Below are 27,709 nucleotides of genomic sequence, written 5' to 3'. Positions count from 1 at the left end.
GTAGAAATCCAGTACCTCTGAATTAGCCAGACCCATGTACTGAATTTGTGTTTAAGTAAGAGTTATTGTCTATTCTGAATACAGGAGAGAACCTTTGTGACCTGAATGTTGGCTTCATGTGGCTCCAGCTATGTAAGAGCTGCTTTACTCTGGCAGCTGAGGTTGCCTGCAGCAAGGCCATCCTGCATCAGTTCAGGCTCTTCAAGTTTGAAGCACCAGCTGTTGACTAATGGCAGATTAGCTGGTCTCTGTGTATTTGTTTGTATCCCCACTGATTTCTCACCCAGGGACACTTTTCCACAAAGGATTGAAAGCCTGCAGAACAGCTGGAACATCATTATTGCTACAATAATGGCCACTAGGGAAATAGGAACTGCTGGTACTGCTTGTAGAGTGATGCCTACTGGCAGGGGAGATGAGTAAAGAAAAGAAAAGCAGCGGAGCATGAAGTGAACAACAAGAGAGCGGGCTAAGTGATTTTTCTCCATGCTCCTGCATCCCTCACAGGGACAGCAGCTCATGTGGCAGAGTGGTTTCCACAGAAACCACTGCTGTGATTATGGTGGTATGTGGTATATGACCTTAAAGAGGAGGGGGTAAGAGTTGGTCCTCACAGCCAGTAAGATGTGGCTCACATGAAACAGCAGCCCTTCACAACAGGTGAAGGCACAAGGCAGCTGTATTTTACACTATCTTAAAAAGCTTGGGAATAAAGATACCTCATAGTACACAATTTTATATCTATATTACATAATCTAATCAGCACTTGAGCAGAATAATATTTCAATAAATCACAAGCTACTCAAGGCTTTCTTCTAGGGAAAACAATAATTGTGGCAGCCCCGGATGTTGCCTGGTAGCAGATTGGCTCTGCAGGTGTAGTTTTTCCATGGAGACCAGTTTTCCTGCAATACCAGTCTGCTCGGCTAGAGGGTACCGTTATTCTTCTGTAAGCCTAACTCACAACTACAGATTTGCAGAAGTCAAGATACTTCCTTCAAGGGGCTGCTCAGGAAAATTGAGATTTTTACCTCATCTAAATGAAGAAATTTAATTGAGGCTTGGCTTGCTTTCCAAAAGTCAGCTGGATAGGCAGCATCCCTCCAGATAAAATTGGGAAGACGACTGTGGGACGTGGGTTCCCACACCACTGCCCAACTCTGCCATCACAGCTGGGAGTACATGGGACCTCACACTAAGGCTAAAGCTGAGGTTTGCCAGTGAAGTACAGCAGTCAGCAACAGCAAGAGGACTCTGTTTGGAGCTCTAAGATAGAGTTTGCTGTCCTGTAGCTATTTAAGGTGTGGTGGGGCCTTCCCTTGGACCCCAAGGCACACCCACCCACCCCAGCTGGACATTTTCCCCACAGAGTACAGAATTTGCCACCTTGCTTCAGAGATTTGTCATCAGTACTACTGCAACTCAAACTGTGCCCTCAGTACTTATCCACAGCTGAGTCTTTGTGGTTTTACAGTGCAGGTCCATATGCTATTTGCAATATAGAAGCCATATTCCTTTAACATTCAAAAATGCTCAGTACACCAATTCATAGGAACAGCAATATACCTGCTTTTTTGAACCAGAGGTACAATCCCTATTTATGCTAACTCAGTAGTTTAGTAATACAGTTCCCTCTGAGGAACCCAAATTATATTTCCCAGGAAGACCTCCTGACCAAAATCAATGAGTTTTATAGTATTACTTGTCAAAGTTTCAGATCGGCTTTAGTACAAGTTTCCTTTAGAGACAGGAATCACTCCCAAGTTTGTCATCTCAAACAAATGTTAACAAAATATTCACCTTGGAATGATTCTGACATAAGTATTCATCCTCTGGCATGATGTCAAGATTTATACTCCAATAACAGAATAAATTTTAAACACCAAGTCTTTGCTAGCATCATATCTGCTCTGTGGGAGGGAAATACAGAGACACTCACCTGTGGAGGTAGCTCCTGTTTAATCTGACTTCTTGGACGAGGATCCTTCCTACAACAGAAGTTCAGGAAAGTCTGGTGTTATCATTTCAGCGAAGCGATGCAACTGAGATTTGAAATGAAAACATCCTTCAAAAGAACCTCCAACTTTGCTTCACAGCTTAAAATGTATTTTATAGAGTTAACACACGAGTTTTTAGTCAAGGCCTTAAAGACTGCAGTCCTAGGTTAGAAAAATCTTTGTTTCCATTTAGAAAGCCTCCACAAAGCAACTTCAGTACTGCCCACACGACAGAGTGGCATTGTCCAGAAGCATCATTCTCCTGGCCACCCTATTACTGGTGAAGCTACAGTCACAGAACTGAAGTTAGCTGTTGATCCTCCACTTACATTCCTGAACAAAGAAGGTAATTGATTTTTATTTATACTTTCATTACCTTTACATGTCTAGTAATGTTTGCTCTGCACCAATGAATACTACAGAAGTGAATGATTCACTGTTAGCAAATAAGTGCAGATACTGAACGTCTCCATTACTTATCTCCTTCAAACAGTCTGCTTCCAGTCTGCTGTTTAAGATGAGCTCACTTACAGCTCTTCTCTGGTCTTCCTCTTGTCATTAGAAAGAAAGAGCATTTGTCGATACGACTCTGGTGTAAAGGGATTAATGTTGACAAGAGAAGCTTGGGTAGAGTCATCTGAGTCAGCTCCAGGAGCGTATCTCTGCTGTCGATAGCCTTTGGCTGGGACCTTTATCCCAGATGAAGGAAAAGCTGTCTTTGATAACAGGCTCTGTATTGAGAGAGGAAAAAGAAGTGGAAAATAAACAGCAAAAATGTTTTTGTGTCTGCTATGTCAGAATAAAATTTCTGTTCTCCTCAGAGAACTCAGTTCCCTTCCTTGCGACCGCTGACTCCTAAATCCCTCTGTCCCTAGTTTAGTCCTGATGGTTTTCTTCTTCCACAAAGCATTTCATTCTTTGTTAGCCCTTTCAGATTCTATTCCCTGCTCACTTGGGTGAGGCCTGCAGAACCATTTTGGCAAGCACAGTCCTCAAGAGATGCCAGCTGCTCCTCTTTCTCACCTACAGAAACATAGAAATTGCATTGTACGTTACATTAACATGGAAGACCTAGTTCTGTCAGGTGTGGACTGTTGCATCAGTTTGGTCGGAACAGGTTTGTCAGGAGATGAGCTGGAACACCACCCAAGTTTCCTTGTGGTTCTCCAACAATAAGCAGTATTAAGACAGGGTAAGTTGGTAGAAATATTTTTTGTATGGCCACTGGCAAAGCAACCAAACCCCATTTCTCCTCACGAATAAAAAACCGTTTCAGAAATTTAAGTTCAAAAGAAGCCTCTGGATCTTCTATACTTCAGCTTCTCACAGAAGACAGACCATTGGGTTTCACCTACTATTCCAAAACCTTCAGAGAAGCACATCACTCTTGAGTTGGAGACATAAAAATCTACTCAGTCTGACTTAACCTCTTCAGTAACCATCAGCTTTTTAAAAACATAAGTTTGGTTTTGACTTGTTTCAGCTTCAAGAGAACAATATTAGCTCTAGAGGGTTTTTAATATACTGCTTTCCTCTAGTTTTAAAAGCCCTTCAAGAACCCAGAACTCTCCCTGTTGATGATGAAGGTACTCCTATATCTTTCCAGTCCAGCAGTGGTCTCACTATTATGATCCCAGATCTTCACTCACACCTAGAGTTGCTCTTTTCTCTCAACAAAAGTTTTTGAAGATAAAAAACCTAAAGCTGCATACAGTATCCTACATCCACCTAACTGGTGCTGCACTCATGGATATAGCTACTTCTGGGACATTCCTTTATTTCTATATTGTGCTTAAAAATTTGGCTCCTGGTTTACTGTGACCCTGAAAGTGACTCTTGATCTCTTTTTCAAGCTCTGCATCTCATTGCTCCTGAATGGGAAAATCCTGCTTATGGATGTATTAAAAGCAGTATATATCCAAGCCCAATTTACTCAGCAGCCTAGAAGCTGTGTAGGATTGTGGCTAAATTCCAGTCTAACCACAAGCCAAGGAAGGGATCTTAAATACCATTCCAGGCTGTTGATGTGTGCATGTATGCAATTCCTGTCTGCTCTACAGGGGCTTTATTTTTATTTCACAATCCAGCAGACTTGTCTCCCTGTAACATCATGTGAGAGTAGCTGCTGCCATGCAGTGTAGGGCAGCTACCATAACCAGCTCTAGCAATCTGTTCCAGGATTGAGCAAACCTATAAAATGCAATCATCTGCTTCCTGCCATGCATCCCAGCTGGGGCTCTGGTGCTCATCTGTCTGCAGTTAGATGTGGCTCTGCTCTCTTACCCTTTCTATCACCTTCAAATGTTCCAAAATCAATGCTCCCAGCCTTGTTGATAAGATTTGGGCCCTTTAGAGCCCACCTTTTGCAGCATGCTTGGAAACCAAGACCTTTCTCCCAGATGACAGCAAAGGAAAAGAAATTGTTGATTTGCAATTTGCAATTGCTGCTCATGAGCTAAAAGGTGACAAACTACAAAGCAGCATGTCTTGAAGCATCCAGCCAACATATTAGCTACACAAGAGCACACACTGAAAGCACCCTTCCACTACCAGCAGCCCGTCTTGTCTGGAAAAGATTCTAGACCCCTGTTATAGTTTAGCTCCAGCCAGCAACTAAGCCCTTTGCTCCCAGCCCCACCCCTTCCCCCAGTAGGATGGGGAGAAGAAATGGGGCCGGGGGGGGGTTGGCAGTGAGGAGTAGGTAAAACCTGTGGATTGAGAAAAGAATAGTTTAATGATTAAAATATAATAATTATTATCATTGCAATGGAAAGAGGCAACAAAAAGAGAAATAAAACCCAGACAGAGAAGTGACGCGCAATATACTTGCTCACCGCCCACTGACCCATGCCCAGCCCATCCCTGAGCACTGATCGGCCTCTCCTGGCTAATTCCCCCCTGTTTATACATTGAGCACAACATTCTGTGGTAGGAAATATCCTTTGGCTGGTTCCTGGCAGCTGTCCTGGCTATGCTCCCACACAGCTCTTGTGCTTCTGCTCACTGGCCGAGCATGGGAAATTGAAAGGTCCTTGACTTTGGGTAAGCACTACTTAGCAACAACTACAACATCAGGGTGTTAGCAACACTGCTCTCACACTAAATCAAAAAAACACAGTACAGCACTAGCTATTAGGGAGAAAATTAACTGCAGCCAAAACCAGGACAACCTCTCACGTATGTTAAGGTGAGATTTAGGGAGATTTTTTTTATAAAGGGTCACTGCAGGAAATTCTTGGAGTGATGCCATTTAGAGCTGCTACTTCCCTAAGGAGTGGCAGGCCACTCCTCAGCAAATATTGCCACACAGTTGATCATATATGGCCAGAGGATCATCCTTTTATCCACATAATCAGGTTTCTGGAGGAGGACGGAAGTCAAATCCTAGCTCAGAAGTATTAAAAGGACTGATAGGCTGTGTATCACTTGAGCAAAGGAACAACCAGTCCATCAGTAGAGCAGGAATATGGAGAGAGGGACCAAGAGCTACACTTCATTGCCAGTTTTGATGGCAAGGACCCAGTGCACACACCAGAAATTACCTAGGAGCAGAGAAGCTGGTGCTAAGTCTCCATCTGTGATTACAGAAGACAAAAAATGAGTTGTATTATATTCTATGCAAGAAGTTTCAGAGAAAATAGAGTCTGGGATCATTCTCCTAAGAAACTAGCTCTGTAGATAAGTGATCCTTAGTATAAAGGATATACCCAGCCACAGCATTTCCAACTTTCAAGAGAAAACCTACTTGCATCCAAAAATGTGCTGAACAGAGCAGTAAGGGTAGCTGCCTATCTCCAAGCTCCCCCTGGAATGCTGAGCTTCCTGAAGGGAGATGCATTTATCTCCTACAGAGATGCTACAGACATCCACTTCCTTAAGCAGAGTGTCAAGTGCACATGGGAAGCCAAAGCATATGGTTGCTTCGGGTTTTCTAACTCAGACTGACCCAATACCAGCTAATTGGTTTTAACAACATCTTTAAAAGAGCCAAGACAATTGCTCCCACACACAGGTTTCTACTTACACCCACAGAATAGCCCTTCCTTAGCTCATGGTCCAGGTTTCTAAGGGAAGAGTACAAGCTATCAACAGTAACATTAAAAAAAAGCTTTCCACAGAGCTGGAAACAGATCCCCTCACCACCCACACAGTGATGCCACACAAACACCAGAGACCTTGCCTGCTCAGGCAGAGCGTTGATACATGCCATTACCTTGGGAGTGTGGGGGGTGTCACACAGCTGCAGCTTTTTCCAGGTGATGTGCAGTGGTGTCTCGGCACTGCCCCAGGTCTTATTCACGGGTGGGGAAGCCTTCAAGGTGGGACTCACCCAGGCTTTCGTCCTGCTCAGGAAAAGCTCACTAAACTTTCTCTGAGGGGGGGTTACTGGCAGAGGACTGCTCTCTTGCCACTTCTGGAACTCGGACCTCCTGGGAGGGCTCGAGCTTAGGGAGTCCTCCTCATTTACGCTTCTGTCTTCACTCTCTTCACCACAACTGGAAAAATCCAGCCGCTGAATGAATTTGTCACTGTTGTCCCAGTCACCCATGTCACCACGTGAAACAGAACAGGTATAGCCAATACTGGCCTGTTGGAGGGAGAAGAAGACAGCACTATTTACACAGATTAACTATCTTCTTCCTTGCTTCATCAAGGACATCAGTTCTGCTGACTGCACTCCCCCACCCTAATCCCACAGACACAGAAGCTTTAATCACTCATAGGTGTCCTTAGACAGCCTTGGTTAATGAAGAGTACCCCAGAATTACTAAGTACAAATCCATTCTGCTACTGCTCATGTAACAACAGATTTTTGCCTTTTGTCTTACTGGTGCAAGTCAGATACAACTCAGAAGCCGCTACCTTTGCCAGTAAGGCTCCAAGAGAACTCCTCCCTCCACCAATGCTTAATCACTGTTCTCATCACACAGAGAAACAAAGCTATCCCATCCTAAAAAACAACACACACCAATCCTCCCCTCACCCTTTCTACCTCAAATTTCTCAACCAGAGAAAAAGAACCCGTGGTACATACAGCTGTAAAAGCAGAGGGTACCCTGAAGAGTTACCAGCTACCCCACAGAGACCCCTTTTCCTCCTCTGGGACATTTATAACCACCCCAAACACCTGAGCCAATGCTAATGGGAAACATCTGGAGCTTGGCAGCACCTGCCCACAGTTGCCAAATGGATGAGAGGTTTTGCTGTGCCTGCAACCAACTCTGCAGGGAGCCAGGACTCCCTCTAAGTCATCTCCTTGCTTCTGCACATTCTTCCCTTCTCCAGCTTCCTGAGGCCTGTGAGGGGGACGATGTTTGCTGACAGCCAGTCTGCTCCATGATAATCCCATCAGAGATTCAGTCTTTGTGGGCTTTACTTGTTTAAGCTATTAGTCTTTTGGTGATGGGGCACTGCACTTCCTTCTTTTAGGTCTGAATTTCACTTCCTGCATTTAGATGTATGTTAATTTGGGCAAGAGCTGCAGGCTGCAACGAGGGGTCAGTAATTTATAATGTTGAAATTTATAGCTGTATAATTTATAAGACTTCAGGACAGAGTTAGGAGCCATACACAGGTCTTTGTATGGGTTCCCATCTTGAGGTTTCAAGGGAGAGGAGGGAGAAGCTGGTTGTGAAGGCAGCCCTTCAGGTAGGGCCACTCAGTGGGAGCAGGTCAATATCTCCTCCCATTGCACTTCTCTCTAAAAAACAGGGATCTTCCATGTCTTTGTGATCCATGTCTGTGTGAGCCTGAGCTTCAAAGAGGGACTAGAGGGAGTTTTAACTAACTGGGAATGAGGTTACAGCAGCCTTTTTTTTAGCATCCAGGAGAACTGCTAGAGGGACATGCAGAAATTGGAAGTGGCTGCAGCCCAGACGAGATGGGGGTTTGTCAGAGCCAGCACCTCCTTTCCTATGCACACATCAAGGAAAATTCCCACCGGAACATAAAGGGACATAATGGCCTGAGGTGTCTCAGCTCTCTTAACCCACTCTTTGAATGAAAAGTATGGCCATATGGGTCTCTGAAGTTTCCTGTTAAGACTGTGATGAACAATTCATTTGATACAGGCCCCCACAACGGTACCAGGAGGACATGCCAAGAACTCAGCACTGGTCGCAACTGGCTCAGAGAGCCAGTATTTTTTGTATTCCTAGTATTTCTTGCAGGCACAGAGCCTGCTGCTGCTGTGCAGCCTCTCTGAGCCTGAAATGCAGCTGCTGTGTCTCCCTGTGCCTTACCCTGAGCGAAGTCCAAAAGCCTGGGAGTGCCAGCACTGGCTGCTTTTTGCTATGACAAGCTGTCCCTGCAGCATCTGGCCAGCTGAGATCCAGGACCACTTTAGTACTGCTGTGAGCTGACTGTACTAATCAGATGTTCGGTACTTGGAGTGTTGGGTTGGAATGTGTTATTTTAAATCTGAAGAAATAATGTTTTTAGTCCCCATAACTACATGTTCATTAATAACCCAGCAATGAAACTCCTTCAGACCACAGTTTTCAATCCCACCTGGAAAAAAATTTTTTTTTTTCTTTCTTCTTTCCCTTGGGATTTGTAGGCAACATCCATTTTTCTAAGGAGGGATGTGATACATAAAGGAGAAAAGTTGCTGTTTAAAGAATGCCCAACTTGTTCACCTTGCATCTTCAAAATAAAAGCCACCACATTTTCATTTCATATGTTTTCTGGAGGACTACCCAAAGATCTGATGACAATTTTTTTAGCCCTCGGTTCAAGTGAAAAGGTGTTCATTTTGTTTTTTCTTCTAAAAGGGTAATATTATCCCCTGGCCTGATCTTTTCAATTTTGGTGAAATAATAAAGTAGAAAATGTGGCCTTTGTTTTTTTGCATGTACCCAGCAAACAGTGTGCCCTCAGCAGGCCCAGATTGCTGGCCAAAGCAGTATCAATAGCTGTGGTGCCTCCAGGTCTCTTGTCCCATAGGGTTTTTTCACCGAAATCCGAGAGCTCAGAGCATGATGACATTTCACATATCTCGGGGCCAGCACTGGCAGCTTCTGCTCCCTATCACTGGCTGCTCTTCCCACTGCATCCCCTCCCTCAAGCTGGGACAACACTGGTGTGACTGCACTGCAAAGGGGACCAGGAACAGCTCTGTATCACAAACAGCTCATGTGGATCATGGAGGAATTCTTATTTGGTATTTGTTTCCTGCCTGGATCACTGCGGACTGACATTTATGGGCATGAAGGAGAAGAGAGAAATGAGCTGTCACTTTAGCATCACCAACATGCAAAAATATATTTATCCAAATGAAGCTTGGCACTGTCTGTATGGTTAAAGCAAAGCATGTAGCCAAGTATTTGCAAAATCTGGCTTTTCTTTATACAGTAACAAAATATTGTGCAGGGTTTGTTTTTTTTTTTCCTTTACCAGTCACCTTCTATGAAAAACTCCATCTGCTAAACACCACCTACTCTGGTGTATAGCTCTGCACAGTAAACTTGTGCATGGACTTTGTGAAACAAAATGCCCACTCAGTGTTGGAGCTGGATGAAATGAAGCTCGCAGCAAATGGATGCTAATGATACCAATAAAAAAAGAGGAAAAAACCAAATCCCACTGCTGAGGAAACTGGATGATGGGTTTCTTAATGGCGTATTGAACACTCAGAGCTGCTCAACAGGAAAAAAGTTGGACAACTAAGGCTTTTATTACAATATCTTCCTTTTAATTGTGGCCTGCTTAATTGGGTAATTGAATTAATCAGGAAGACCTAGGGAACCAAATTAAACCTAATGACACTTAATGACATTGGTGGTAGCATAACGAGGACGGTAATTACAAACTGTTAGCTGCCTGTGGATGCCTTGGTCATGCTTGTGTCTCCATCTTTCAACCTCGAGCTGATTGTGCCTGTTCCTCCTAAAAATGTTTCACATCCTTCTATACCACGTTTGTGTATAGATATACATATCACATATATATGATAGATCTCTCCAAGCTGACCCTGCTGAGAAAGATCACCGCCTCCCTAAGATCTTGCTCTATGGTGAACTTTCCACTGGCTGCTGCAAGAGAGGAGCCCCAAAGAGAAGACACAAGGACTCCCTGAAACAACATCTCAGCCTTGGCCATATTGATCAACATAACTGGTCTACTCTGGCCTCCAATCGGGAGACCTGGAGACACGCCATCTATAACGCTGCTGATGCTTTTGAGAAAGCACGCAGGATCACCCTTGAGGAGAAAAGACAATGCAGAAAGAATTGTGTCTTGCAGAATATATCCTCTAAGGAGTCTTTCTGCTGTGCCTTTTGCGACTGGACATGTCTATCTCATATTGGCCTTTTTAGCCACCAACACGCTTGCAACAAACATGGGTAGAGCTCTTCCCAAATCTTCGTTTGCAAAGCCTATCCATGATGATGATGATATATGATAGATATACATATCAATATATACTGGATCAGTATCCCTGACTCCTTCAGATTTGGGGCTTGCAGGGTGTGTGTGAGCCTGCCCCCTTCCTGGCCCTGAGGCTGCTCTGCCCAACTCCCTCGGCTCCCCCGGTAGGATGGTCCCGACAGGGTCCCCCCAGAGCCTTCCTACTCTGAGAACACAGCCTGGGGGGACAGAAGGCGGGCAGTGGGAGGAGGTGCAGCACGGGGAGGCGAGCTGCCCCCAGTCCTCCCGTGCTCCTCCGGGAGCTGCCACCCCGGAGCAGAGCTGGGATTTCCGCCGGGATCTCCCCGGGAAGTTCCGCCCTGGAGCGCCGCGCCTCAGGCCCCGCCCCCCGGTCCAAGCCCCGCCCATCGCCTCCGTCCCATCAGTTACGCCCCGCCCGCCCCGCCCATCGGGGGCGTGGCCAGCCGCGACCCCGCCCCCCGCCGGTGCGGCGCGGGGGGTGCGGCTCGGTTTGGCGCGGCCCGGCTCGGCTCAGCTGGGTTCGGCTCAGCTCGGCTCCACTCGCTTCATCTCGGCTCACCTGGGTTCTGCTCGGCTCTGCTCGGCTCATCTCGGCTTGGCCCGGCCCGGCTCGGCTCGGCTCCACTCGGTTCATCTCGGCTCGGCTCCACTCGGTTCATCTCGGCTCGGCTCGGCTCAGCTCCTCTCGGCTCGCCCCGGCCCGGCCCGGCCATGGTGGAGCGCTCGGACGAGGCGCCGCTGCTGTTCTGGGCCGAGGGCCCCGCGGTGTCGGCGCCGCCGCCCGCGGCCGAGCCGGGCAGCAGCGGCAGCAGCAGCAGCGGCGGGCGGCGGCTCGTCGGCGGCTGGAGCGCGGCTCCGTGGGACGGCGAGGGGCCGGCGGGGGCGGCGGGACCGCCGCGGGCGGAGGCGGAGGAGGACCAGATCGTGGCCGTCTTCGTGGTCACCTTCGACCCCCGCACGGGTGAGCGGCGCCGCGGCGCGGGCGGGCCGGGCCTGGGGCTCCCGCTGCCGCCGGAGTAAGATGGATGCGGCCGGGGCCGGGCATCCCTTGGGGACCGCTCCCCCCGCATCCCGCCTCCCAAGGACCGCTCCCCCCCAGCGCCGCTGGAGCCAGCGGAGAGCGGGCGGCGGGAGCCGGGCTACCCCTTGCCCCCACGGGGGACCGCGGGTCCGCGGGGGCCGGGGGCGTTTGCGGAGACGGAGCACAAGAGGGATTGCGTTCGGTCTCCATCCCGCCGAGAAGAAGTTCTGGCGGGAGGAAGGCGCCGCGCCTGGCGCCGCTCCGAGGAGAGGGACAGGTGTCTCTACCCCACAGCGAGTCGCGGCACAGGGATTTTGGGGACGGCGCTGGGGCACCCGCTGTGCCTCGCACAGGTTCAGGCCGAGCCTCTGGTCAGCGCTGCCCGGAGGGCACCAACCTGTTAGAGCATCTTGAGAGCATCCTTCTGTCTCCGTGGCGTGGCGCAGACCTGCCCGCAGCTATCTGTGATGGATGGTGGTTGTGGCAGGCGTGAATCCGGCAGGCTCGCAGGGCATGATCCCCGGCGGCAGCAGCAGCAGCAGCTCGGCTGTATATTTCTTAGTCACTGGTGTGTTTAGAAGCTGGCCTCTGGTAGGATCTCTGGGACTTAGTGCTTTGAAGGAGTGCTGCAGTTCAGGAGGGCACAGGAGAACAGCAAGGGAATGTATTTTCCACTTTTTGCTGCCATAGCCGTCTCCCTCAGTGCTGTTGGACCTCTGTGTTCTATCACTTCTTTTACTGACAGAGGTTATTTATTTAAAATCTGTAAATCAGCATTTCAGAAAACGTCTTTGTTTTCTTAGTCCTGTGCTCCAGTGGTATCCACAAACAGGATGTTACAACACAGATAGGAAGTTAGCACCTGCCTGGCACCTGTGAACAGAGGTGTGCAGGGGTCTGATGTCCTGAGACAGATTGTTGGGTCTCTTGGCTGCCAGGTGCCAGCCTGGGGTAGAAGGGCAAGAGTGGTGCATAGCTGAAAGACTTAGTACAGTCAGAAAGTTTAGGAATCGGCTTGGGAGATTCAGGAGCCCATTTGCATCCAGGTGTGGGAGCAAGCTCCTCCTTCCTCTGTAGACAGGCACTTCCTTAGCAAATCCATGGCAAAAGTACTAGAGACAGGAAAGAGCTCTGGGAAGCATAGTGGGGTTTGTTCTTCAGGGGAAAGGGAAAGTAACAGACATCAGGCTCACAAGGGGGTCCTGATAGTAAAGACTGGATGCTGATCTTAAACAGAAAATTCTAAGGAAGTAGTGAAGAGAAGGAAGCCCCAGGTGTGATGTGCTGTCAGAAATGCACTCTGCCAGACAGCATGGCTGCTGTGTCCTCAAGCACCCAAGGGCTTTCAAGAAGTTACCCCTTCCATACTGCACCAGAGAGAGGTGTCTTCAGTCTAGAGGTCAGAGGCTCTTGACTTTTCAAAATCCAAAATGAAATTAGATGTCATCTTTCCAACAGGAGATGGGAAGGGGAGGTGTTTCTCCTAAGTATCCAAAACATGAAAGAGTCTGGATGATTGCAGCAACAGCAGGTTGTCTTTCAATCTGAGAGCATATGCCTTCTATGAAATGGTGAGATTTTCTTGGTTGGCAGAAAGCTGAGCTTTCTGAGGAGTTTGTCTGAGCCAGCTGTTGCTTTGAATGAAGTCCAGGGAAAGTTGGGAAACAGCTCTTCTCACATGTGATGTGCAATTAATGCTGGGTGTCATCAGCCTTGGAGTAGTCTGTCAAGTCCAGGAAGATTCATCCTCCAGCTGCTACTCAGAATGGATGATGAATGTAAGGAGCGTGACAGGACTGTGAGGTACACATGTCAGCTTCACAGGTGGAGAGCAAAGTGCCCTATGAAAGATGTGGACCTGGAAAAAAGATCTTGAGTGGTCTGAACTTGCTAGAGTCAGAAAGAGGATATAGCAATTCCTGGGTCAACCACATCAGATGGTGTGAAGGACTTCTGTAATGTTCATAAGGGTATCTGGTCCTTGTGTGTGTGACTTAAAGAAAATCATCCAGTTAGCGTCTGAGCTGGAAACCTGCTTGATCCTGCCCAGGACGAGCACAGCAGACCTCCTTTGGCAGCTTGCTGAGGCATATGAAAGGCAAAATTTCTGGTTGTGGCTGGGCTGGTAGTTATGCCAGGTAGTGTCTGCTCAACTAGGTGAGCAGTTGGGCAGGAGATGTTTTACTGTAGAAGGATGAAGTGGTGACTATGCCAATAAAGAATGTAATGGCTTTTCTCCTGAATTTAGAGGGGCTTGAAGCAGATGAGCTCAGTGTATAGCAGTTGCATCCAATGAGTTCACAAGGTGGGTTGTGGGGTTGCCAGGTCACTGTTACAGTTCCGGTGTCCCTGTGACTGTGTCAGTGCTTGTGTGAGTGACTGAACATGAGAGCCAGAGGCAGCTTCTAAACCAGTGGTGCTGTCCTCAGCTCCAGCATGGTGAACCTTGTGTATGGCTAGGTCACACTTTATGCTTCTCCTGTCCTGGCACAACATGGTAGCACTGCACAGCTGGGTACCCTAAAGCTCTAATGCTGAGGAGGGCCAGGTGATGATCCCCAAATGCTAGTGCAACTATCTTTTTTGTAAGGATGTGCAAATCCAGTGGAAAGAAAATACAAGAGGAGGAAGAACATCCAAAACTTTGCACACCAGAAACTGAGTGTTGGTTCTGACCTGACCTGAAGCTGGGAGATTGCTCCCAAGAGATCAGATCCGCAGATTTGACTCTCAGCAAAATGACTCACCTGCTCTCTGACGCTGGGTCACTCTCACTTGGAAAGTTTCCTGTGCGCACGAGACCTGCTTTCTCCACGGGGAAGGGCAATGCTTCCTGTTTTTCTACAACACTGCTCCCTCCTCCGGTTTCTCAGGCAGGCCAGCAGTCGCTATCGCATCTGAAGTCTCTCCTTTGTTTGCTCTGCTGTTTCACCAGACCAACTTTCTTATTTTTTTATCTCCACGTTTGTTCTCCGACTGCCACGTCGCCCGTATGTTCCCAGGGCAAGGTGGCGTGAGGAACAGCCAGGAGTGCAGGTGCAGGTTGCTCCTGACAGATCCCAGGGAAAAAAAAAAGCTGCATGATATGTGAGTTGGTTTTGTGGTCACATGTAGGACAAAGATCTGTTTCAAGTCGTCCTTTCCTTATAACTGCTACAGAACAGACATTGTTTGAGCCATGTCCACTTGGACACCTCTGCAGTGGATATGACACCTGACAGTGTTTGTGACTAAACTGAGCAAAGCCAGTTTCTTTTGCTGCTGATGGCACTCTTGTATATTGATCTGTTAATCTACAGGTAATCTACCAGTAAGTGATCCTCTCTAGTGCAAGGCTTAAAAGCAGATCTTGGCCTGAACCACAGTTTTGTGGCTAAGGGGCAACAGTCAGTCTCGAAGGCTGAGTTCCTCACTCTTTCAAGGAAGTGTCTTGTGCCTTTAAAAAGAAAGCCAAACCCACCCACGCACAAAACCCCAAACAACAAAAGCCACCATCTATATATAATATGCAAAACCTACAGGGGACCGCGCAGGCTGACATGATGTCATTGGCTTTCCCTGCCAGCCTTTCACACGCCTCAGAGGCGAAGGCACTTCACAGCAGAGCTCTGTGGTTTCGAGTGTGATCGCACAGAGCTGGGCTCGGGGTCACGAGGCTCCTGCTGCTCCCCGGCCAGCCCGGCTCTGCGGGAGAGGTCTCCTTGTGCTCTAGAAGTGGTTGGTTGGATGCAAACTTCTCCTGTTGCCATGCCTAACGCTGCTGGGTTTTTTTGAAGTCCCTGCCAGGCAGGGCTGGGGGAGGTCTGCTGAATACAGCATCTATGTGTGAAGAAAAATAGCCTATTTAAATGTCAGTAGCTAAGCCCAATTCCTGTGTGAGAATGCAGGCATGTACTTGTGCAGTATGAGTAATGAGACAAAAGACAAGCTTCAGAAATATTCAGATACTTCCAAGAGTCTGAGCTGAGTGTAAAGCCCTTCCAAATATATGCTGTTGGTGCAAGCACAACTGGGATGCTCACCCCAAAGGGCAGGGGAAGGACTGTACCTGTAGGAAGCACCTTTGTGTGCTTGTTTGTTTGTTTGCCTTGTTTTTAAAACTAAGCCACATTATTTCAAATGCTGTGGGCAGACTGACAGAGAACAGAAACTCAGTGGGTAACCCTGGAGCACAGCTCGGTGCAGTGGGAGTGCCCAGGTAAGCAGGTGAGGCTCTGAAATGCTGGCACAGGAAAGCATGAGAATTCACGCTTTTTTTGTCTGTGGTAAACTTGCTGCTGGACTTCATTTGCTTTAGGGACATTTTGTGACTTCTCTGATATCATCTATTCCAGGATCAGGCTCCTCAGGTGGCCTTTTCCCCGGAACAACTGCTTGCTTTCTGGCTGGCTTGGCAGGTGACAGATGTTTGCTAATCTTGATCTAGCTTGTAGTTTATGCGCTGTTTTGTTTGGTTATTCTAGCATACACAAACACATTGCAGTACCAGGATCACCTCAGCCTCCATATAAAGCTTCAACTAACATCTTCTATCCTAAAGAAAATAGGAGAGATTTCAGGGAAGTAGTGATGACTGGGATGATGGCTTAGGGGTTCCTGTTTGACCAGCCCTGCCAAGCACAGCCAAAGGACAGTATTGGTGGTGGTGTGAGCTACCACAGAAACTCATCCTAAAGAGCAGCAGTCTATAGTTTGGGTTCTTTCTGTATGGGATACTCGTGTAGACCAAAGCTTATCCACTTCAGGTAAAGTTGTAGCTGCTCTGTGATTAAGCTTATCAAGTATAGCCCCCCAGTCTAGCACCAGCTTCAGAAATGGCCCCAAAAGTCCTGCAATATCTGAGTTACAAGAATAACAAGTTTGCCCGAGAGGTGTGGAGTATTGTATGTCAGCTACTGTCTGTGACAATTTAGGAGTTCAGGAGCTGTGTTAGGGCACACTGCTGGCATCCCAGTGTTATAAAAGCAACCTGCTGTTGATGCTCTTTGCACTTTAGAAATGAGTACTGTCAAGCTTACCCAAATAACTTTGCTTCTCTGCAGGTAACATGGTAGAGTGGTGTTTACCCCAAGATATAGATTTGGAAGGCGTGGAATTCAAATCCATGGCAAGCGGGTCCCACAAAATCCAGTCAGATTTCATGTGAGTATGTTTGAGCTATGTTATGTTACTACTTTTCTTAGTTGCACATCTACACCACCATCCCTTAATTCAGAAAATGCAAGACAAAATACCATCCAGGAAGTTAAGTTCCTGCATAAATGTGCTGCTAAACTGGTTCTAGCTGAGCTAAAGGTACTTTTCAGACACTTTCAGCACTGTATTAAGTACCAGCTAGATGCAGGGATCTGCTGTGTGACAGCTCTGGCTGTGGAGGCCAACTGGTGAATGGGACAGGTCAGCTTCTCAGTGGGGTGCAAATTTTAATGTGTATGGGGCAAATTACACTGCACTGCCACTATTGGGACTGTCAGCAGAGGCCTAGGGAGAAGGGGAAAGAACAGCAGAACTGGAATGGGAAGGATTTTGCAGAAACAGGTCTTAGAAAAAGGTTCTTAATTCTGCCAGTGCTTCTGGATCCTTTAAATGTTCTGATAAACAGTTCTTGCTTACTGTTTTCTTTGCTAGCTCCTTCCTTCAGCAGAAAGGCATAGGAACTTTGTGCATTTTGCTAACCCAGTGTTGCAATGCAGCAATGTTTTGCAATGAACTGCAATGTCACAATTCCTTTTGGGCAGGAAGAACAGTTACTTTCTCAAAGGCACATGAACTGAACCCTTGCAGTCAACTAGAGTGTGCTTCAATGTGCTGGCACCCAAAATATGAGTAGGTAGCTAGACTGTACTCAGAACTGCATGACTGCAGGCTTCTTCCTTGGAGGAAGGGCACTGCATTGACTGAGTTGTGCATCCTCTTTTAGTCTTCATTCCAAGTTGTTTCCTTACTTGCATTCCTTACTGACCTGTGATGTGTGGTAGGGGCTTTAGTGCACTCTTGCCTTAAATATCCTGTCTTGTTCCTGAGAAGACTGGGGTAGCTGTCCTCAGCCCTTCAGATAGCAGGGTGGGATTTCAGGGGAATCCTTAAAGAAGAAACTGTGTTCCCAAATCAGTATTTTTAGCAGTCAGTTACCTTTCTCTCTCCTTTTTTTCCTCTTTTTAACATTAACCCTTCTGTCAAACATCTGTCTCCAGTTATTTCCGGAAAGGGCTCTGTTTTGGCCTGGCCTGCTTTGCCAACATGCCTGTGGAGAGTGAGTTAGAGCGTGGTGCCCGCATGAAGTCCGTGGGGATTCTCTCCCCTTCCTACACCCTGCTGTATAGGTACATGCACTTCCTGGAGAACCAGGTCAGGTAAGTTCCCTTGGGAATGGGACTGGCCTGGGAGAGGTAACATAGCCTCCGTGGAGAGCGGTTTTAGGCGTTGAGTGAGATTCGGCTACAACGCTGTGCTGTGATTTCCCTGAATGACTATTTCTCCAGAAAGTGCTACAGGTTCACAAGGTGAAGGAGATAAGGGAGCAATTAGCAGCAGTCTGTTCTTTGCTAACAGGCTAGTCAAATGCTACCCAAGCCCTACTTATTTTATGTGGACATAATTGTCCCAGGGAGAGATGAGAGGACAAGAAGTTCCCCTTTTCTCCTTCCAAAAACCATTTTACTAAGTGCTTACAAAAGGCTTCTAAACTTATGATTGTAATCCTGGCTAGTTGTGTACTTCAGCTGTGTTGAGTGGATCTAGCAGGGAAAATGGTGATGGTAGAAAAGAAAGCTGTTCCTACCTGAGTGTATTTAAAACAGGATCAGTACTGTGCATACACCAGCTCGCTGCTGGCATCAGTCCTGCCCGTGTTCTCTGGCTGCACTGAAAGCTGCTGGTTAATCGTGACGCTTTGTCTGCCCTCCTGGATGAGTCTGTGCAACTGAGGCACCCAGGACCCCTTCTGGCTCGGAGATCAGGTGTTGGCTGAGGGCAAGGCACTAAATAAATAGTCTGGAGACACTACAGATCTCCCCTTTTTTCCTCTCTTTTCCAGACACCAGCTGGAGATGCCAGGGCACTACTCCCATCTAGAGGCGTTCTATGATGACAAGAAAGGAGTTCTCCCTGACAGCAAGGGCACCCCCGGCTCTCAGCAACCTGTCCACTGGCTGCCTTCCATCCACAGATACATGTACCCAGAGATGAAGGTGAGGCAGGTGCTCTGAGGCCTGCAGGAGTGGTCAGAGTGCTGCTGCTCCTTGCTGGTGTCTCATATGTCTTTATGTAAGCAGTCACTCCTGCGCTTTTTAGGCTGCCTTAGATAAGATTTTGTTACTTGGACTGTTACAAGCTGTGTGCTGGTCTTGCTCCCACATTTAGACTTAGCATCTGTGCATGTGTCCCTGTGTCACCTCTGAGCTGTTTTCTTCCCTTTCCCTCCACCTGCAGATCACACACCCTGCTGGCTGTATGTCTCAGTTCATCAAATTCTTCGGTGAGCAGATCCTTGTCCTCTGGAAGTTTGCCCTGCTGCGCAAGCGCATATTGATATTTTCACCACCCCCAGTTGGAGTTGTCTGCTATAGAGGTATGTTTCCAGGGACACTGCAGAGCTCTGATCTAGTAGGCTGAAGCTTTGCAGAAATGCCTGTGGGTACCAAGGGGGTAGACATCATGCAGGTCTTCAAAATGCATTGTGACCATTCCTCACAAAGATACCGTTCACTCTGTGTTTAAGCCTTTCCTACAAAATGCTTTTCTTCAGGCCTCTTGAGTAAGAATGTATTTGGCACTGTCAAACACAGTTCCTATTAGCACAGGATAATAAGAGCACTGACTGAATTTGTGGAATCCAGAACATGAGATTCCTATGGGAGAACCAATTATTTCCTATCCAAACCAGGATTTTGTCACTTGAGAAGTTCTGGTGTTCAGGGGCATTTCAGAGCTCTAACCATAGAAGTGTGCAGGAGGGCTGGGTAAGTGGGGTTCAGATTGCCCTTGAGGGAAAACCAGAAGCATCTCAGGATGTACTTCTCTTGTCTGCAGTGTATTGCTGCTGTTGCCTTGCAAATGTTTCTTTGCCTGGTCTTGGAGGAACTGTCCCAGAGTCCAAACCATTCTTCTATGTGAATGTGGCAGACATAGAAATGCTGGAGACAGAAGTATCATACGTGGCCTGTAAGTATGATGGATTAGGTGTGATGTTTTTAACTTCAGGCTGAGACACCAGACTGTGGAATAAAACTGATGAGAAATAGGTTGTGCATGGAATGACTAACTATGAAAGCAGGCAAGAACAGTTGGTCTGCTGGGAAAGCAATGTGCTGCTCTGAAAATCTCCTCTGATTTTGGCAGGTACAACAGAAAAGATCTTTGAGCAGAAACGAGATCTCTATGATGTCTATGTGGACAACCAGAATGTGAAGACGCATCATGAGCATCTGCAGCCACTCCTGAAAATTAACAATGCTGACAAGGAGAAGTACCGGCGGCTCAACGACCAGAGGTAATAACAGACGTCTGGGTGGTCCTTATCCTGAAAGGAGAGCTGTGTGATGTGGGATAAAGAGGACACTGCTCCTTTGTACTCTCTTCCCTGTCATAGTATTTTCCAAGTATTCCACTGCTTCAGCTCATCTCTTGGAGATTCTGGTCTTCACATAATGCTTTGAGGTTCACTTGTGCAATGAATCTGTCTCCCTTCTCTCAGGCAGATGTTAATGTATTCTCAAGAAGTGGGTGAGGATTGCAGCTCCTGTGAAGAGGACCTTTTCATCTTGTGAGTGGCTACCTCTTGATACTTGGTCTCTTGTTAGGTTTAGGGAGCCTCTTGCAGTGATTTCATGTTGCACTGGTTTGCCATATTATGAAACATCATGTGTAACGTAATTCCATAGTCAGCTTTCTTCCTCTGAGAACCAAACGGGTTGTTCCTCTTCAGATCATCTTCCTTTCCTTTTGAGAAGCCAAATGCAGCTGTATTAGTATTTACTAGGGTCTCTTAAGTGCTGAGAGGGAGAAGTGAATTTTAAAAACACAATCAGAAATACAAGAATCCCCTCCCATTTTTGAAAACAAGCACTATAGTACTTTTCTTGCCAGAACATTTGGTTCAGGAAAGGACAGTGTTCATGGGAAGGAGGCACTGTGCTGGGGGCGGTACGGTGTGGAGAAAAGACCTGCATGTGAAGGATTGGCCCACTGATGTGGCTGGTATTGTACCTGGCAAACAGAGGAACCAGAACTGGGTGTAGAGCAGGAGGTACGGAATTAGATGAAGACCACACATCTACCACCTCTGAAGCCCTTCACTGCCTGTTGCTATTCACAGTCTGCAGCAGGTGAGAAGTAATGGGATGAAACTGTGTGAAGGGCTGTTGGGGCAGGCCTCTGATCACTGAGCTGCAGGGACACAGTCACAGCGATTTCTGAATAGCCCTGCATGTTTCTAGGAAAGCAGGAGGTAAGAAGTAGCTCTCAGTGGTGTGTTTTTCACCAGGAGAATTCATTTACTCACTGGCTTCTAGATGGGTGACAACACTGTTTCCTCATTTACATTATGGGAGCTATAAGTCTGATTCACCCAGTTGGTGACCACAAGGCACATGTTAGCTGATAACATGGCTTGATTCTGAGGAGGGAAATGCCTCCCATAAACCAGATGGAAACACCACTGTAAAGGAAAAGTTACTGCTTTATCTTTGTTTATTCTGGGTCATCCATAGGGGAATGGAAAACTACAGCATCACCCAAGAAGGTGGGATCTCTGATTAAAGGGGGTTAAATGCAGTTCTGGGGCTCTGCAGCCTGTTTGGTAAATATGCTGTATTTCTGGAGGTCCAATGCTATCACCTTCGCTGGCTTTATCCTACAGGTTTTTCATGGAGCAGAACAACCGCATATTTCAGACGCTGATGGAGGTGTCAGCCAGCCAGGACAAAACACTGACAGCTGACCACGCACGAGGCATGGGCCTGGATCCCCAAGGGGATCGAAGTTTCCTTATGGACTTGCTGGAAGTGTATGGCATTGATGTTATGCTAGTCATCGACAACCCCTGCTGCACTTAAACCAAGGGCAAGAGAGATGAGGAGCAAAGATCACTTTTTTAAGACTACCAGACACTGCTTAGGAGGATCACTGGAACTCACCACAGCCACAGTTATTTAATAACTTTATATGGAGAGTATTTATAATTTTAAAACAAAATGTGATTTTATTTTCTCCCCCTCAACTTCCCAGTGAATACTTGCTCTAGGGCTTTTGTTTGTTTGTTTGTTTGTTTTGTCTCCCTTTCTCTTTCATTTGTGTTTTTTGGTTTTGTTTAGCTAGGACCAGTGGCACCTTTGCACCAATCCTCACTGTTGGCAGTGATAGCTAGGTTTTGCCCTAGCCTGGATACCTGAGGACTGAACACTTCAGGAAAGCACTTTGTCTGATGACAACCAATGTGAAATGCTATAGCTGAGCTTTCAGACTTGACTGGAAAACCCTCCTATCAACTCCCCCTTCCACCTGGGGACTGAAGAGGGCACAGGCTGTTAATGGCCCAGTCTCATGATCCCCTACCAAGTTCATTGGTGGGGACAGTTAAACCAATGATAAAGACCAGGACTCCTTTAATCATTCCTCACCCACCTTCTAGCAGCTGAACTGGAATAAAGCCACCCTTCCTCCTCAATGGCAGAAGCAAGTTTGGGATTGGGGGTGCTTCAGGATCTCATGACTTTGCCTACCAGAGCAGCACCGTTTCACTTCCAGCACCCGAGGTGGTAAAAACTGGCAAAGACTGCACCTGCCTGTCTCACAGCTGGAGAAGGACACCATCTCTACTTAATCCACCCTACTACTTCCTTTGGGTTTTAGTTGCATCACTCCTGCTGCTTTGGTTTAAAATCTTCAAACCAGCAAGACAGTCTCCCATTTAACAGGGACCAACATCACCGAGCCACTTTGCAGTCTCTGGCCTCAGCTCAGATGGTGCTGGCTGGATTGGGTAGAATAAGTATGCTTTAACTAATGTCACTAGCCCTTCCTTTGTAGCTGATGGTACTTGCCACTCCTTTGCTCTAACATTTGCTGATCCTCCTTTTGTTGAGCCTTCAGCACTGCCTGCTGCTATCCTTGGCTTTTGGTGTGAGGCAGAGAGCAGTCTGTGACCCTTCAGCTGGAACAGCTTCGAAGTTTGCAGGAGGTTCCCTTGGATTCTGGTGTTCTTAACTGGCGCAGCCACTAGAAGCAATGTCTAACAGCAAGTCTTTCTTTTTCCTGGGCAGAACTGTAGAACCAGATGAACAGTGTTTTCTTATTTTTATGCTGGAGAAAGAATAATATTCAATTCATGAAGGACTAGTCATTACCTCCAGGAAGGCTGTCCCAGTAAAGAGTAATCCCATCGCCATGCAAAATCCAAGAATGGTACTGTGGGTTCCAGGTGTGCCATACTGCTTTGTCCCAAATCCTTCAGCCAGTAGTAGCATCACCTTTAAGCTAACTGTTCTTCCTGAACTGTGGCTGATTAGTTGCTGCTTCCACCATTACGGAGTTCAGCACCGTTAGAGGCTTTCTGCAGTTTGTAGAAATGCAAACTGTAGCTGATATATCTATTTGTCCTTGCAATTTATAGGATGAGGAAGAGCCTGAACCACCAAAGTCTCACCCACTTTAAAGCAAGGGAGCATCTTTTAAAACAGGTAGAGCAAATGTTCCCCAAGTAGACTTCTGTGGATTGTTTCCCTCTGGAAAGGAGCAGTCTGGTGTGTCCTGTTTTTCCTTGAAGGCTGTCTGCAGCAAGGGGGTAGTTTTGTTTGCTGTGGAGTTTTAGTGAGGTGTGGGATCAGGGGCCTCACAAGGCTTATTGCACAGTTCATTGGTATGAGCTTCAGCATATTAGGTTCCTGTGATCTGCCTGTCTCTGGGCAGCCACTCCCCTGCCTGCTTTTTCAAGGCTTTGGATGTTTTTGTACAGAAGAAAACATGCTGCTGCTTGTCAACTGCTCACAACTGCAACATCATCATCCTTAGGAAGGTTGCAGAGAAAAAATGGGGAGAGAGGTAAAAAGAGCTGAGTATCACTTACTGGAAAGACCAGTCTCTTTTCCTTAAGAAATGGCTTTGTTTTTAAATTGACACCTCAAGTATAAAAGTGACCCACAATCTCCAAGCTTTTGTTCTCTAACTTCCACTTTAGGTTTAACCTGCTGCCTGCAGTGACGATCCCTGAGGAAATATAGCTGACAGTGCATTGCTGTCACTTCCTTCGGATACCAAAAAAAAAAAGGAACTGAAACTAGTCTCTAGCAATTTTTCCTCTCGCTTTCTTGAAGGTTTGCTACATAGTTTAGCTGTGGTCAACTGTTAATGACTTTCTATTCTCTTTGTCAGTAGTTCTTTTGCTAAACTAAATAGACACAAACCTTAAACTTGTTGAAATTTTAGAGCCACTGCAGTCAGAGGCTTTCTAACAACCCTGCATTAGGGCACCATGTTCACAAGCTGTTAGAACATGAGGTGAAGTAGACAGCACTGCTAGACCCCACCGAGCAGAACCTCCAGAAATTACTATTTGACATTTATTAATCCTCTGTTTGCCAGAAATTGGGTCTTCAGTTGTTAGCAATAGTACGGGTGCAGAAGCATCAAAGCAAGCAGATTACTGTAGAAGTAGCACACATGCTACATCCAGCTGGATGGCTGTAGCCTATTCTGCTCTTTCTTGTAATTTTGCTTCTCTAACAAGCCTCTCTTGCCAGGTGACTGCTACAGAAGTCAGGAAGTTGCCTGACAGAAAACAGAACAAAAAGACTTTTCTCTCCTAACACTTCCTCATTTGATTTGCTGCAAAAGTACTTTCTACCTGCACTCCTTTTCTAAAAGACACTGCTTTTACTGTTGTTGCACGTGGAAAATGCTTGATAAGTGGGTACATTATACAAACAAATGGTTATAGCTTAGGACATGAAGGCCTGTTCATGAGGCTGGTTTTGTGTGGAACCAGTTTAAGTGAGTCTTATCGTTCTGGGAGATAGCATAATTCAAGGTAAAACAGTTAAGTGCAGACATTTAAAATACATTTAAAAAGCAACTCAATAGTTGCTTTGCTGAACCTTAGCAGCTGGAAGGGAGACAGTTATCTGGTGTATTTTGAATTAAAAGAGGGAGGAAAGTGTGGCAAAACTTGCTGATTAGTATAAATTCATCCATTCAAAGTACTTTGCCTTTACAGTGGTGCCTTTTGTTTCTTTGGTGTAAGACCTCTGGTTAGTTGCTGTGATCAGAGCCCAGGCTGAATGGTGGTTACAGTAACCAGGTGTATCCTGTGCCCTGGCAGACAGTCCGGTGTGTTCTTTTCCAAAACTCGAGTCATGGTATAGCCATTGCAGGTTCTCAGCTGGTACTTCCTTGAATTTAACCGGGAGAATAAGAGCTTCATAACTGTATCTTAACTCAAGTTGCACTAAGAATGTATCACTGAGCAATGATTACTACTTGTCCTATCTAGATGGAAGTGTAAAGCTTGGGAGAGAAGTAAAAACTAGGTTTTCAATCTGAACAAGGGATACCATGCCAGACATTTAAATCAGCCAAAAGTCTTCTCACTGCAAGGTTAGGCCAAGCTGCATAGAGCCAATTTAGAACTATAATGGATACTAGAAGAAAGGCACTTTATGGAAACAGAATTCAGATCTGTCTTACAGACCTTCTTTTCCAGCATATATGAAGAAGTTACTGCAGTGTATCTTAGGAGCTAATGGTCATCTGTCTCAGGAGGTGAGCTCACCTGCCCAGCACCCTTAGGGGCAGAAGAAAGTTGCCCCTATTTTCAAGAGAAAATATCTTAAGTGTACAGGTTATTCTGTAAAGCAGGGTTATGGTGATACTTCCTCCTTTTTAAGAACTGTCAAAGTTAATGGACAAAAAGCTGGGAGTAGCTGTGGCCCTCTTGGTGCCAGACTATGCAAGGGACAGGCAAGCTTCACTCTGGGAGGTGGAAAGGCAGGGGTTTCTGGAATAGCAGGGCAAGAGCACTCTGTCCTAACACAAAAGTCTAGGTACAAAGCATGCACACTAACCCAAACTCTTGTCCTAGCCCTTACTTCTAAGTTAGCTGCTGTCTTCTTTCCACGTCCCTAAAGCCAATGGTGTAGTGATTATGGGAGAAGACAACATAAATGCCCTTTGTGAGGGAGTCAAATGTACTGAATTAACAGTGTGATCTGTCTGTCTAAAACAGGTGGTACTAAATGCCTGTGAACTAGGATTTCAGGTTTTGGCTAATGCAACATGCCATTCAAATGGGAATGTTTAATTGTGGTAAAAATAAACAGGTGCCTTGGGCTGGTCCATTATTAGGTTGTTATCCTTCCTTTTTATTTATGTTACAGTATTTTAAGCCCTTCTAGAATGGACTGTAGGTTTAAGCCAGGGTGTTTTCTTTAGTGGGACCTAGGATTCTACTCCTCCATCCTGTCTTGGAGTTTGTACAAAGAAAGTTTTTTTGTGTTGCTGTCAGACAGAAACATGAGAACTGAGTCCTTTCCTCAACACTGCAGATAGCGGGTTCAGCCCCGGCTTATTTTATGTAATATTTGCCTCACACCTCCTCTCTGAACATTGCAGTTTAGAGGTTTAGAACCACCCCTTACTGGAAGAACTCTGAACTGCAGAAGGAGGAAAATTACTTGAAGGGTATTTATACAAGGTATTCAACTTATGCTGATATGAATATTTAAATATCAGCCTGTGTCTCAGATGATTCTTGGTACTTTAACATCAGAACAACATTAACAGCACCAATTCTGAAGGGAGCTCTTGGTTACCCTCAAGCGAGGAATCACATTGCAATGGGAGCCGTGTATCTGATGCTATGGAAGAGAACTAGCTGTTTTCCCTGTAAAATGGTACAGATGAACAAGGAGCTAGTTCTCATCATCTCCCCCCTTGCAGCAGGCTGGTTGTAGTTCTAACAGCTCTGATGTTGTTTGCATCTTGCAGATGTGTGGTTGCTCCCATAGGCCTGTGGCTCTGTAGAGAAACTGCTTACTAAAAACATGGGTATTTTTTAATACAATTAAAGCTTACCTTTTTGAAATGGCTGCTGCCTTGTCTTTCCTGCCACTTGAGAAAAAACACATTTTATTACAGAAATATCAGCTTGAGGAAAAACTGTTGGTGGGAATTGTCCCTGATTCTGAATGAGCCAGTGGCTGCAGAGCAACGTCCCAGGTGTCTCTGTGGCAAGCAAAAAGAGCAGAGCACAGCCAACATGTTCCTTGGAGAGTGACCCAGGGGTCCATTGGGCACTCTTAATTGCTGCAAACCAAAAGAAAGACAGCACAAAACAGGACCTATCACCAGCATAACTATGAAGAAGAAGTAGCAGGCTTCTACTCCCTGAGATCTTAGTGAAGAATGGTTAGGGCTAGAAGGGACTTTAAAGATCATCTAGTTTAGGTAATTAGTTTCTCCACAGAATAGTCCATGGAAGGAGAGCATTCAGTGTAGTTCCAGCATCATGCAGAAACCCAACCCTGCTTTCCCTTTCAAGGCATTTTTCCTTTATGAAGTCTCCAGCAGAGGATGCTAGTGAAGCAGCATGTAGCCAGGAGGCAGTCCTTAAAAAAGCAGCTGGAAGTCAATTCACTAATGCTCGTATTTTGATTACAGCAAGGAGTCAACAGATGAACTTAGACTACATCACAGTGTAACACGGGGACTACAGACAAGCAACAATCACATCAGAAAAATAAAGATGATTTTTCTTCCAGTAAGCAAGGCAGAATCATGTGAGTTTATAAGCTACAATAAGAAGGGCAACACTTAACCTTGCCTAAGTCAATAATATTTCCTTTCAGCAATTAAAGCAAAGCTATAAACAAAAGCTCAGAAAAGCAACAAAACTAATTAAGGTACTGAGTGAGGCTCAAGGGGATATAGATTGCATAAGGAGTGGTGAGCACTGTTTACATTAGAAGAGAGCAACCAGACACGATGAATAATAAAAATATTTGGATGCCCTTACTTGTGTTATATTACTACAGGAATAAAAGGAATACTTACAAAAAAAGACTCATTCAGCTTGTTAAAGAGTCTTTCCACATGTACCTCATACAGCTTTGGGTCAATGATGTTTTCCAATTTGCTTCTGTGTAATATGCCTAAACTTGATCAAAGGAATATATTTCTACTATATTATTACTGGAACTCTGTGCTGTTGAATCTGGCAAGATGAAAAAGGCTGACATAAATATCTCATCCAGATACATATCGGGAGTTTTGAAACTTGCTCCGAAGCTTGGTATCACCAATCTTCAAT

The 27,709-nt window shown here is 46.2% G+C and overlaps 2 protein-coding genes across 3 annotated transcripts in view; one reads left to right on the top strand and one right to left on the bottom strand.

The window, feature by feature from the left end:
- Positions 1 to 11,037, bottom strand: part of LOC108492501 (single-stranded DNA-binding protein, mitochondrial-like) — a 26,034-nt gene extending 14,997 nt beyond the window's left edge. For both annotated transcript variants that reach the window (XM_017804928.1, XM_017804929.1), the window contains exons 1-4: positions 10,948 to 11,037; positions 6,211 to 6,585; positions 2,529 to 2,728; positions 1,940 to 1,988 (exon numbers count right to left, since the gene is read on the bottom strand). In XM_017804928.1, the coding sequence (XP_017660417.1) occupies positions 1,940 to 1,988; positions 2,529 to 2,728; positions 6,211 to 6,585; positions 10,948 to 11,022 (699 nt within the window). In that variant the 5' untranslated portion in view covers positions 11,023 to 11,037. The remainder of the gene's footprint in view (positions 1 to 1,939; positions 1,989 to 2,528; positions 2,729 to 6,210; positions 6,586 to 10,947) is intronic.
- Positions 11,038 to 11,099: 62 nt separating this feature from the next.
- Positions 11,100 to 26,485, top strand: KIAA1147 (KIAA1147 ortholog). Its single transcript, XM_017804685.1, has 9 exons — positions 11,100 to 11,349; positions 16,452 to 16,551; positions 17,604 to 17,762; positions 18,446 to 18,599; positions 18,841 to 18,979; positions 19,441 to 19,572; positions 19,750 to 19,900; positions 20,105 to 20,173; positions 21,269 to 26,485. The coding sequence occupies exons 1-9, from the start codon at positions 11,100 to 11,102 to the stop codon at positions 21,462 to 21,464; spliced, it is 1,350 nt and encodes a 449-aa protein (XP_017660174.1). The 3' UTR covers positions 21,465 to 26,485.
- Positions 26,486 to 27,709: the final 1,224 nt, after the last annotated feature.

Source organism: Lepidothrix coronata, unplaced genomic scaffold, assembly GCF_001604755.1.
Source record: "Lepidothrix coronata isolate B3197 unplaced genomic scaffold, Lepidothrix_coronata-1.0 Scaffold10, whole genome shotgun sequence".
Classification (NCBI taxonomy): Eukaryota; Metazoa; Chordata; class Aves; order Passeriformes; family Pipridae; genus Lepidothrix; species Lepidothrix coronata.
The sequence above is the reverse complement of the archived record's forward strand: the minus strand, read 5'-3'. Positions and strand labels throughout refer to the sequence as shown.

Bases quoted from the DNA above. Each gene is read 5' to 3' on its own strand.
- KIAA1147 (XM_017804685.1), top strand. From the start codon at position 11,100: ATGGTGGAGCGCTCGGACGAGGCGCCGCTGCTGTTCTGGGCCGAGGGC. The intron at 11,350-16,451 runs GTGAGCGGCGCC...GCTTCTCTGCAG, and splicing joins CACCTTCGACCCCCGCACGG to GTAACATGGTAGAGTGGTGT. The intron at 20,174-21,268 runs GTGAGTGGCTAC...TTTATCCTACAG, and splicing joins GAAGAGGACCTTTTCATCTT to GTTTTTCATGGAGCAGAACA.